The sequence below is a fragment of the Stegostoma tigrinum genome, chromosome 25 (assembly GCF_030684315.1).
Source record: "Stegostoma tigrinum isolate sSteTig4 chromosome 25, sSteTig4.hap1, whole genome shotgun sequence".
Taxonomy (NCBI): domain Eukaryota; kingdom Metazoa; phylum Chordata; class Chondrichthyes; order Orectolobiformes; family Stegostomatidae; genus Stegostoma; species Stegostoma tigrinum.
In genome coordinates this window covers 53,796,440-53,808,792 of record NC_081378.1, presented here as the reverse complement: position 1 = coordinate 53,808,792, position 12,353 = coordinate 53,796,440, and the positions used below count along the sequence as shown (strand labels likewise).

Here is a 12,353-nt window from a genome sequence, read left to right as displayed (position 1 = left end):
TGATGTAGTTTATATGGATTTTAGCAAAGCTTTTGATAAAGTCCCACATGGGACACTGATTGAAAAGGTTGGAGCAATTGGAAATGGAGGGAAACTTGGTGAAATGGATTAAAGACTGGCTTGGTCATAGGACACAAAGGGTAGTGGTAGAAGTGACTGGAGACCGGTGTCCAGCAGTGTACCACAAGGATCAGGACTGGGACCCTTACTGTTTGTTACGTACATAAATGATATAGATGGGGGGAATGTTAAGCAAATTTGCAATAACTGTAAGATTGGAAGAGTGGTTAATAGCAAAGAAAATGGTTGTAGATTACAGGAAGATATGGATGGGTTAGTCAGATGGGCAGACCAGTGGTAGATGGTATTTAACTCTGATAAGTGTGAAGTGATGCATTTTGGAAGAAGAAACAAGATGAGGGAGTATGTAATGAATGTTAGGACACAGCATAGCTTGCAGGAACGGAGAGATCTTGGGGTAATTATTCACAGATCCCTGAAGTCAGCAAAGAAAGTGAATGCGATAGTTAAGATGGCACATAGGACACTTGCTTTCATTGGTTGTGGCTTTGAGCTAAGTGCAAAGAGGTAATCATAGAATCCCTGTGGGGCTGAAGGGCCTGTTTCCACAAGTCCACACCAACATTCAGAGCATCCCGCCCAGACCCAGCCCCTCTAATCTATACATCCCTGAGCAGTACAGACAATTTAACATGGCCAATTCACCTAGCCTGCACATCTTCAGACTGTGGGAGGAAACCAGAGCACCCAGAGGAAACCCACGCAGACACAGAATGCGCAAACTCCGCACAGACAGTCACCAGAGAGTGGATTCGAACCCGGATCCCTGATGCTGTGAGGCAGCTGCGCCAATCACTGAGCCTTGTGCCGTCCCCATGTTGGAGTTGTACAGAGCATTGGTCAGGCCACAGCTGAAGTACTGGTACAGTTCTGGTTACCTCACTACTGGAAGAATGTAATAGCACTAGAGAGGGTACAATGGAGGTTCACCAGGATGTTGTCTGGGATGGAGAAACAAGGAGAGACTAGAAGGCTTGGATTGTTTTCTTTAGAGCAGAAAAGACCAAGGGGGGAGCACGACTGAGGTATATAAGGACATGATGGGTACGGACAGGGTAAATAGAGAGCAGCTGGTTGAGGGGTCACAAGGGGGTATCATTTTAAGGTAAGAGACTGAAGATTCAGAGGGACTCGGCAAAAAACATTTTCACTTTGTGGGTGGTGGGAATCCGGAATGCACTGCCTGGAAAAGCGCTAGAGGCCCAAAACCTTTAAAATATATTTGGATAAGCACTTCAAAAATCATAGCATTGAAGTGTATGGGACTAGTGCGGGAAATTGGGATTAGCACACGTTTAGTGATAGTTATGTCAGTGCAGACTGGATGGGCCAAACGGCCTGTTCTGCACAATGACTATGAATCTATAATATTTTCCTTTCATGAAACCATGTTGTCTCTGCCTGGCTGCTTTGAGATTTTCTCAGGGCCCTGCAACCTCTTGAATAATAGATTTCAGCATTTCCTGCTGAGAGATACTTAACTTACTCCCCTGCAGTTTCCTGCTTTCTGTCTTCCTCCTTTTTTGAAATCAAGAACAATATTTGTTACTTTCCAATCTGATGGGACGTTTCCATAGTCTATGAGGGTGTCTGTTGCTGAGTGAAGCCAGCAGCTTCACGTCCCTCTTAAGTCTGGTTAGCAAGTGCTCACAAATGCAAGTGCCTCCCCTTCAGTGACTGAATTCTGCCACTGCATGATTTCCCACCCTGCGAGCATGTTGACAAGTGTGTTCATCAGCCCTTATGGCTCAAGCAAATGTAGCCTGACATTATACAGACATGGTAACTTCCCTGGGAGTTAATTCTGTTTGGAGATTCCTTTTTGAAACCTGTTAGTGTACGTGTTCCTTGCTCACCTACCCCACATCTTTAATGGGGCTGAAAACTGATAAAATCCTCAGGACCGATGGTCTACATCCCAGAGCGGTGATGGAAGTGGTTATTGAGTAGTCAGTACTGATGATTATATTCAGTGCAGTATTTCAGTAGAAGGAAGACAATTTATAGTTTCAGACAATGCAGATAATCTGTCAGATTGGGTCAGGAACTGACGGTATTCTAGTTGGCTCCTTGATAATGTTCTATCACCTCAGACTAACAGGGCAGTACAGAGCAGGAAGATGATAGTAATTTGCAAAGCCCATTCCATACAGTACCTGTGTCTTTCCTCCTGTGCTTTCTTGAACAGCAGTTCGAGACAGAGCTGTGCTTCCTGCAAAACCACGAAATGCTCCACAAAACATATTACTGATTCCAAAAGCCACTAATTCCTGTACAGAAATCAAGAAGTGTTTGTGCATCGTTTACAAGAACCATTTTACCAGACAATTCTGCACTTTCCATGCCTACACAACTGACCAGAATTTGTTGCCCATCTCCAATTGCCCTTGAGAAGGTGGCAGTGAGCTGCTTTCTTGAACCACTGCAGTCTGTTTGGCATCAGCACACCTGCAATGACATTTTTTGCCCAAAAAGACTGAAATAACTGTGATATATTTCCAGGATGATGTGTGATTTGCAGGTGGAGGGGGTGGTTTTCGTATATCTGCTGCCCTTCACCATCTACGTGGTAGAGAATAGAAAGGTGCTGTCTAAGGAGCATTGGTGAGTGGCGACAGGACATTTGTCTTTGTGATAGAGGGAGTGAATATTGAAGGTGCTAGATGGAGTGCTAATCAAATGGACTGCTTTGTTTAGGGTAGAGTTGATGGTATTGTCAAATAATTAAGGGCAGAAGTATGATCCAGCAAGCAGCACCAGTTGAAATTGTTCCTTGCTGTGTTCCTGAAGAAGCAGAAATCATGGATCCATCTGCTTCCTTTGAACAACATTGTTGCCATGATATTAACTATTACTCACCTACTGCCAGCCAGGCAGAGATACAGAGTGCAAATTATTTAATTTTTTTGCTCCTTAACAAAGGAAGTATTAAGAAAAACAGAAATTGCTGGATAAGCTCAGCAGGCCTGGCAGCATCTGTGGAGACAAATTACTGTCAACATTTCAGGTCCAGTGGCCTTTCCTCAGAACTGATGGTACTTAAGAAAAGGGTTTCTTTTATGCAGAAGATAGAGTTGGGGGGAGAGGCTAAGGAGTAAATGATAGGTGAAGATAGAACCTAAAAAAGGAAAAAAAAAATCAATTGGACGGACAAAGCAGTGGATAATGAAAAGACAAGGAGAATGAATAGTTACTAAAGGGGACTATTATAGGCTGACAATGGGTTGTGTGTAATAACAGGCCATATGATAACCAGGCCTGCTGTGTGAGGGTTAGGGTAAGGACATGGGATAAGTGCCTCAAGCCCTAACTTTGTTGAACTCAGTATTGAGTCTAAAAGGCTGTAGAGTTCCAATGTGGAAAATGAAATGCTGTTCTTCCAGCTCACACTGTGCTTCTCTGGAGCACTGCAGCAAGACTGAGACAGAGATGTTAGCCAGGGAACATACTGGTATGTTGAAGTGGCAGGTAACTGGATGCTCAGGGTCTCTTTTTGTGGACAGAACGTAGGTGTCCTGCGTAGACTGGGTGACCGCTTTGCTTCATTTCCTCAATCTACGCAAGACCATACTGTGAGTAGGAATTGTAATTAGAATAGATTGTGGGAAGTGCAGGTAGATCACTGCTTCAATGGAAAAGGTGTGTTTTGGCCCTTGAATACTGAGGAGGGAGGAAGTAAACAGGCAGGTGTTACATCTTCGGTGGTTGCAGGAGGAGGTGCCATTGGGCTGTGAAGGTGTTGTGGGAATAAAGGTGGTGTTGGCCAGAGTGTCCCAGAGACAATGGTCCTTGTGGAAGGCTAACACGGGAAGACATGGGCAATATGTATCTGGCAGTTTCATCCCACTGGAGCTGGCAAAAATGGTGGCTAATGATCCTCTGGATGTAGATGCTGGTGGAATGGTAGGTGAGAACAAGGAAGTCCCTATCACTATTGTGGGACAGAAGAGAATAGGTGAGGCACAAGTGCAGGAGATGTGTCAGACCAGTTTGAGGGCTCTGTCAAATACAGTGCTAGGGAGTCCTTGTTTGAGGAAGAAGGTGACATTTCAGAGGCCTCCTTGTCAAAGTTGGCATCATTAGAACAGATGTGATGGAGGCAGATGAAGAATGGAAGAGAGTCATTACAGGAAGTTGGATGTGAGTATGTATAGTCAAGGTAACTGTGGGAGTCCATTGGTCTCCAGTGGATATTGGTGGCCAGCCTATCCCCAGAAATGAAAACAGATGTTGAAGGAGGGAAGGGAGCAGTCAGGGATAGACCAGGTGACAGTGAGGGTGGGTGGAAATTTTTAAGCGAAATTCATAAACTTTTTCAATTCTGGACAAGAGAGGGAAGCAGCACCAATAAGATACTGGGGAAAGAGTCGTGGGTGGGGGCCAGAATAGGACTGGAAAAAGGAATGTTCCATGTATAGCACAAAGATGCAGGCATAATTGGGGCCCATGTGGGTACCAATACCACACTTCTGACCTGAAGAAAATGACAGGAGTTAAAAAGAGAAGTTGTTCAGGGTGAGAACAAGCTTGGCCAGGCAGGGACAGGTGGCAGAGGATAGGGAAGGCTCTCAGGGCTTTCTGCTTCCTTCTGAAAAATATTTTCATTTTGCTGCTCCTTTTAAAAGGTTGATTTTTTCCTGGAACTGGTTTATTTGATTTTTCCAAGGGCGTAAAAAGACTCTTATTGACAGAAGTGCTAAGTTGTAGGGTTGGAAGTTTACGTTTGAAATCTCTCCCTTTTGTGAATAAAATCTATAATTGATTAAAGATTGGCTTCTTGTCACCTCCATCACCAACTATCTGATTGGGGTTTAACAAAGCCAGATCGATTTTTCACATTGCTAGGTAAATGTCAGTGTTATATCTGCACTGGAACAGCTTGGCTAGGGGCACAGCTAGTCCTAGAGTATTAGTCTCCAAGCTTCAAAACTCCAGCTAAAGTTTTTAGGTCTGAGGTAGCAGCTTTGTTTTCACTAATTCTGCACATCATACATTTTTGTTTGTTGAGCCTATCTTTTTTCCTGATCAATCTGTTCAGAGATATTATTCCTCACCTCTGGAGTGTAACTTGAACCTAGCTCTTGGTTCAGGGGCAGGGACATCGCTATCAAGCCACAAGAGGGCCTTCTCTACACATGCCACATGATGCATTATTGAAATTCCTACATCTGTCATAAATTAAAAACAATTGGTATGAAATTAACTTTCCCTCTTACACATTCATCTCACATGAAAATCCTTTGGTTACATCCTGGGGGCCGGGGGCCGGGGGCAAGGGGATGGCTTTGCAGTATTAATTGCTGGACTAAACACAAAAACAAAGTTGCTGAGAAAACTCAGCCAGTCTGGCAGCATCTGTGAAGAAAAAAATCAGAGTTAACATTTCAGGTTGAGGCACCCTTTCTCAGAACTCAGATCACCAAACCAGAAATATTAACTCTTGTTTTTTTCTTCACAGATGCTGCCAGACCTGCTGAGGTTTTACAACAACTTTTGTTTTTGTTCCCGATTTACAGCATTTGCATTTTTTTTTGGTTTTTAATCACTGTACTGTTAATCTAGAGACCCAGACAGCACTTGGTGCACCTGGGTTCAAATCCCACTTTGGCAGATGGTGGAATTTGAATTCAATAAAAATCTGGAATTAAGCATCTAATAATGAAGGTGAACCCATTACAGATTGCCAGGGGAAGAACCCATCAGGTTCACTAATGTCCTTTAGGGAAGGAAACTGCCAAACTTACCTGGTCTGGACTATGTGTGACTCCAGACCCACAGCAATGTGGTTGACTCTGAACTGCCCTCAGGACAATTAGGGATGGGCAAGAAATGCTGCCTAGCCAACAGCGCCCTCATCCCATTAATGAATGGAGGATCCTATTGAAATCTGATTACATAATAAAGGAGTTATAGCATAATAATTACTCTGGAGTATCCTCTCTAGGCCTGAATATTTAATTTTGTGGCAAAACGTCAAATTCCTCCACCACAATCAAGGATCTACCTTTTTTTAAATAAAAAAGCTTCAACTTTTACTTTAATCATATTCGTACATCTCAACCATTCATTTCAATCTCTGTAAAATACCCTGAAATACATTAAAGTTTCATTTCCAGTGCAAGGCAGGCATTGAATTCTGATGAAACATTAACTGTGTTTCTTTCTCCACAATCAGATCTGCTGAGTAACTCCAGCACTTTTGGTTTTCATTGTCTGTGTGGAATTTCCTGTTTTCTGTCTACGATAATACTTCAATGGGGTTATCTGCTTACTCCACTGATGCTATTGTTGTTGCTGGATGCCTGGAGATCATTTTGATTTGGTACCAGATTTAAACTAAAGCCAGGAACAGAGAAATCCATGCCACCTAGACTTTTGTTGGCAGCTTCTGAGGTCAGCAAAGGGTTTATGATGCTTACACTATAAAACCTGCAGTGGTTCAAGAAGACAACACTGCCAGAATGTCAAGGGCAGTTGGGGAAGGATGCCCACAACCTTGAGTAAACAAAAACAAAAATCCACAAGATTTTCACATATATGAACAGACTCTGAAACCTGTTGAATGTTCTAAGGACTAGTGATGATGAACGCTGACCGTTTAACTGTGATTCAATTTAGTTCTGACTAAGTGACTTAACCTTTTGTATCCCCGTGGAGCATCTCTTCCACACCCTAGCACAACCCTTCCCAAAAGCCCCTCCCCACTGCTCTCCACCCACACTTCCCCTCTCCCAAGCACCCTCTAACTGCCTCTTATTACTTTTTCACAGAGCCCTTCATAACGCTGCTCCCCTTTCCCACACATCAACCCATTCTGATACCCTCATCCACACAGACGCCCTCAATGCCATTACTCACACCATTCCCACACACCCACCTTCTTCTACCAGACACCCACAACCTTCACATTTCCCTCACACAAACAACTGCACAGCCACCTCCCACTCACACACTTACTCTCCCAATTCCCTCCAGTCCCAAACACCTGCTCTCCTATCTCCCACATAGTCTCCTCTCCCATTCCCCTGTCTCCCATACTCGCCACTGAACTATATTATACGTTAAAACACTTATATTTCTCTCAATAAATTTTGTGTAACTTACATATTAATCCCCATTCCTCACCTGGTTCCCATCAAGAACATAATCATGTTTGATGGCATAGACCTTGGCCACAGAGAATGCAACAGCAAAACCAACAATTGCAATCGAGAAGGCATCACCAACACTCTGTTGTAAGACACCCATATTGGGAGTGAGAGGACTCTGATAGCTGAAACAAACAGACAGCAAATCAAAACATTCATTATTACTCGCGATGTCCCTTATTACACACCAAAGCTTACTGAAACTCTGACGGCCTAAAGCTCTAGTTAGAAATGGAAGGAAGGAAATTACAGGCCAATCTAACTTAGGTGGTCAGGAAGAATTTTGGGAAGTTATTAGAAAGAATTTTGAAGGACAGACAATGTCTACCTTTGGAGATTCACAGACTATCAGGCATAGTCAAGATGAATTTCCTAAAAGGTCAGGTTTGATCAACATTTGAGGAAGTAAGCTGGAGTATTGTTGAAGCTAGTGCATTTGGTGTGGTCTACATGGACTTTAGCAAGGCTTTTGAATAATCCCACATGGCAGACTCGTCAAAAAGTTAAGAACCCATGCAAAGATGCAAAGCAAAGTGATACATTGGAGCATTTATTATTTGAGGCACCATTGTTTAAGAGCAGGGAGGTTATGGCAGAATTGTATCAAACACTTGTTAGGTCACACTTACAGTACTGAGTGCAGTTCTGGAATCCATACTATAGGAGGAACGCGATAGCCCTGGAGAGGGTGCAGAGAAGATTTACCAGGATGTTGGTCACCCAGGATGCCCTGGGTTATGATGAGAGATTGGATAGACTGGGGTTGTTTTTGTTAGAGCAGAGGAGATCGAGAGGGGACATGATTGAGATGTATAAAATGATGAGGGACATAGATAGGATAGATGTGAAGAAAACTTTCCCCTTCATGGAGGGAACAATGACTTGGGGGCACGAACTTAAGGTATGAAGCAAAATGTTCGGAGGAGATGTGGAAAGTTTCTTCACCCAAAAGTGAGAATCGGAGAACTCACTGCCTATGAAGGTGGTAGAGACAGAAACCCACATAATATTTATGAAGTATTTAGATGTGTGCTTACAATGCCAAAGCATACAAGGCTATGGAGCAACTGTTGGAAAATAGGATTAGAATAGTTATGTGGTTGTTTTTGACTGGTGCAGACATGTTAGGAGGAAGGGCTTTTTCCTGTGCTGTCATTCTCTGGCTCTACAGTAGGGGTATGTATTCTGTGAGTGGAAGTCCATTTCCAGTGTGGTTTCTGCAGGGCTCAGTGCTGACTCCTTGCTTCTTGTAGTTAATCATTTGGACTTATATGTAGGGGGTTTCATCAAGGAGTTCACAAATGATGCAAAAATTGCTGGAGTAGTAAACAGTGAGAAATACAGTTGTAAATTGCAAGGGGATATCAACGAATCGGTCAGGTGGGCAGAGCAGTGGCAAATAGAATTTGAGATGACTAACAAGGCAAAAGAATGCACAAGGCCCCGGACAGAACGGAGGATCAGAGGGACCTTGTGCATATCCACAATCACTGAAGGTAACAGGGAATGTAGATAAGGTGGTTCATAAGCCAAGTAGGATATTTGCCTTTTTAACAAAGACATAGTACACAATAGCAAGGAGGTAATGTTTGAACTGGTTGTTACAACTAGAATGCTGTGCGCAGTTCTGGTTACCACATTTATTAGGTAGGATGTGATTACTTTAGAGATTTTTGAAGATGCTGCGTGAGCTTTGTGGTGTGAAATACAATGAAGGATTGGAAAGGCTGGGCTTGCCTTCCTTGGAGAAGTGAAGGTTACAATGGAGCCAGATTGAGCAGTGTAAGATTTTGTGGGGTATTGATAGGGTGATGGGGAAGCAGTTATTCCATCAGTATAGATGTCACTAACCATGTGTTGTAGATTTAAGGAAAGAGAGGGTAAGAGCATAAGATATAGGAGCAGAATTAGGCCATTTGGCCCATTGAATCTGATTACCATTTGATTGTGGCTGATACATTTCTCAATTCCATTCTGCTACCTTCTTTCTGTAACACCCGATCCCCTTACTAATCAAGATCTGACTTATCTCTGTCTTAAATGTACTCAATTACTTGATTTCCATAGCTTTGTGCAGCAATAAATTCCACAGATTAACCATTGAAGAAATTCCTCTTCACCTCAGTCCTAAAGGGTCATCCCTTCAGTCTGAGGCTGTGCCCTTGGGTCCTAGTCTCTCTTACTAATGGAAACGTTTTTTTCTGCATCCACTTTATCCAGGCCTCTCAGTATTCTGTAAGTTTAATGAGATCCACCCTTTATCCTTCTATCAGGTGGCACAGTGGCTTAGCACTGCTGCCTCACAGCACCAGAGGCCTGGGGTCAATTCCACCCTCAGGCAACTGTCTGTGTGGAGTTTTCCCATTCTGCCTGTGTCTGTGTGGGTTTCCTCTGAGTGTAACAGTTTCCTCCTACAATCCAATGATGTGCAGGTTAGGTGGATTGGCCATGCCAAACGTGGGTTTAGAGAGTTGGGATGGGTCTGGGTGGAATGGTCAGTGTGACTCAATGGGCCAAGTGGTCTGTTTCCACACTGTGGGTATTCTATGAAACTCCATTAAGTACAGACTCTTCACTTCAAAAGCCCTTCATCTGTGGGATTGTCCTTATAAACCCCTCCAGTGCCCCTTGAAAACCGGAATGTCCTTCCTTAGATACAGAGCCCAGTAGAAGGCTAATAAGAGAGTGAGAAGACTTATTTTTATAACTGAGAGGGCTGTGGAAATCTGGAACATACTGTCAAAAGAGGTGGTTGAGTGAAAAACTTTTAGTTCACTTGTGTTGATTATGGGCCAGAAGCTAGAAAATGGGATTCATGTTATGAATTATTCTGGGATGCAGATTTTACTGGCACTTAGTGCCTACTTCTGGTTGTCTAGGAGAAGGTGGTGATGAGCAGTGTAGTCAGATCTTTATTGACCAGCATGGGCACAATGAGACAAACAACCTGCTTCTGTGCTGTCAACATTTGAGCCAATAGGTTACTCATGAACCATCTGCCCACAATGACAGCCTGTTTCCTAGGGAGACCAGAATTCATCTCAACAGGTTTGGAAGTGTCAGTCAGATGCTGCAGCTGCCCAGAGATTGCCCTGGGTGGCAGAGGAGAGAAAGAGAAGGAATCAGCCATAGTGAGCAAAATGGGGAAAATTAGGGTAGAAGGTAGCCTGGGCAGCACGTGAAAACTAGTATAGAGCAGTTGGACTGAATGGCCTGCGTGAGGTTAATTCTGTATAATGTTTGAAGTGAAGACCTGGAAAAAACCACTAAAGTCCGGAGTCTGAATGAGCATCTAGAAGGTCTGGATTCAGTTTGAGTTCTGACCATATATGAGGAGAAGGATGCTATAAACAAATCACTAACCCGCTTGTTAAGTTTCCAATAATGTCAACATTGTATTTCTCATTGAAGTTGAATGCATACGAGACCCCTGTTGCGATTATTGTCTGCAAAGAAAAGAAGAAAAGCAGACAAATCTACTTTACTCTTCTAATTACATACATTTAATATCTGGTATACACTTAACAAATTACACCAACATACCAAATAGATGCAGAAGGAGACCATTCAGCTCCTCAATTGTGCATTAACTTTCAATGAGATCACTGCTGATGCATTTATGTTTTGAAATAGAGACATAGACAGAGTATAGAGATGTATAGCACAGAAACTGACCCTCCACTCCAACTCGTCAATGCCAACCAAATATCCTTAACTGATCTAGTTCCCCTGGTCAGCATTTGGCCCACATCTCTCTAAAGCCCTCCTATCCATGTACTTTAGTCACCATGTAATGCTAGTAAGCCCTTAGATTAGAATTGCAGGGACAGTTGGTAGTGAAAGGAGATCATTTCACAACCACATTCTAGCCGTGGACATCTTTTACAGCAGTCACCAAAGCACAGAAGAGACATAGATAGACGTCAGAGATGAATCAACAGTGGAGATCAAAGTTTTGGTCAGCTATGATATCTATTGAATAATGCCAGGATCAACAGATGTTTGAAGCTAGTAAGACATTTCCACTGGAGATTACCGGTGAGCAGAACTTGACCCGAACACTTGGGAATTTGCTGATTTGAGTGTAATGCTTTTGGGGTGTGGAATTTTTTAATTCACGTTCCCCTCTCTTCACTTTTAACAGTGCCAGGAACATTACGAAATTGCATCTGCTAGATCTACAGAATCAGTAAAATACCACATCAGAAAATGTAGAGCGAACATTGCATACTGTATCAACACTGAATAATGTGACTACAATGTCAGTATTACAAGTCCCAAGCATTGGTGAAATAATTGAATGTAGTTAACGAATATCATGATTTTTGATCATACAATTTATAAATTGGTTACAAATCCAAATAATTAACCCCATTCATGAGGAAATAGCAACACCCTTGTGTAACAAGGTGTAGAGCTGGATGAACACAGGTCAAGCAGCATCATAGGAGCAGGAAAGCTGACATTTCGGGCCTAGACCCTTCATCAGAAATTTCTGATGAAGGGTCTAGGCCCAAAACGTCAACTTTCCTGCTCCTAAGATGCTGCTTGGCCAGTTGTGTTCATCGAGCTCTACACCTTGTTATCTTGGATTCTCCAGCATCTGCAGTTCCTATTATCTCTGCTACACGTTAGTGTAAATCCACTTTAGTCTCTTCTGTTGCAAATTGAATGGCTCTAACTCATTGGTGACTTCAATGGGAATTGTTTCCCTTCCAACTCACCATTGTAACCTCTGAGGCAACAGTGCAGAATGTAGAATAAGAGGATATAATACCAGGGATATTAGTAAAAGTAAAAATGACTCAAAAGCAGGAACTTACAATATTCAATATAAATTCATTTGTGGTAAAGATGGCCTGGGTATTAAAAGATTAAAGTAAGAAAATTTATCGATTAATTAGTCATGATCTTATGAAAGCACTGAATTTAGGTATTTTCCTTCTGGATTAAGAGTTGTCAATGTTATTCATGGGAAATGTGGAGAGATGGACAGGTAAATTATAAGTTGCTTTGTCCAATGTCTGTTCTGGGAAAGTTATTAAAACCTGTAATAGGGACAAAGTGACTGAGTATTTTGGATGAATATGAACCAGTAGGAGAGACAACGTGGATTTGTAAACT

General features: G+C 42.6%; 1 protein-coding gene across 1 annotated transcript in view; it reads right to left on the bottom strand.

Moving 5' to 3' along the window:
* The window catches only part of LOC125463051 (chloride anion exchanger-like), a 70,012-nt gene that overhangs the window by 36,587 nt on the left and 21,072 nt on the right, over window positions 1–12,353 (bottom strand). Inside the window, exons 8-10 of the mRNA XM_048553697.2 lie at window positions 10,593–10,675; window positions 7,207–7,354; window positions 2,238–2,351 (exon numbers count right to left, since the gene is read on the bottom strand). Of these exons, the coding sequence (XP_048409654.1) occupies window positions 2,238–2,351; window positions 7,207–7,354; window positions 10,593–10,675 (345 nt within the window). The remainder of the gene's footprint in view (window positions 1–2,237; window positions 2,352–7,206; window positions 7,355–10,592; window positions 10,676–12,353) is intronic.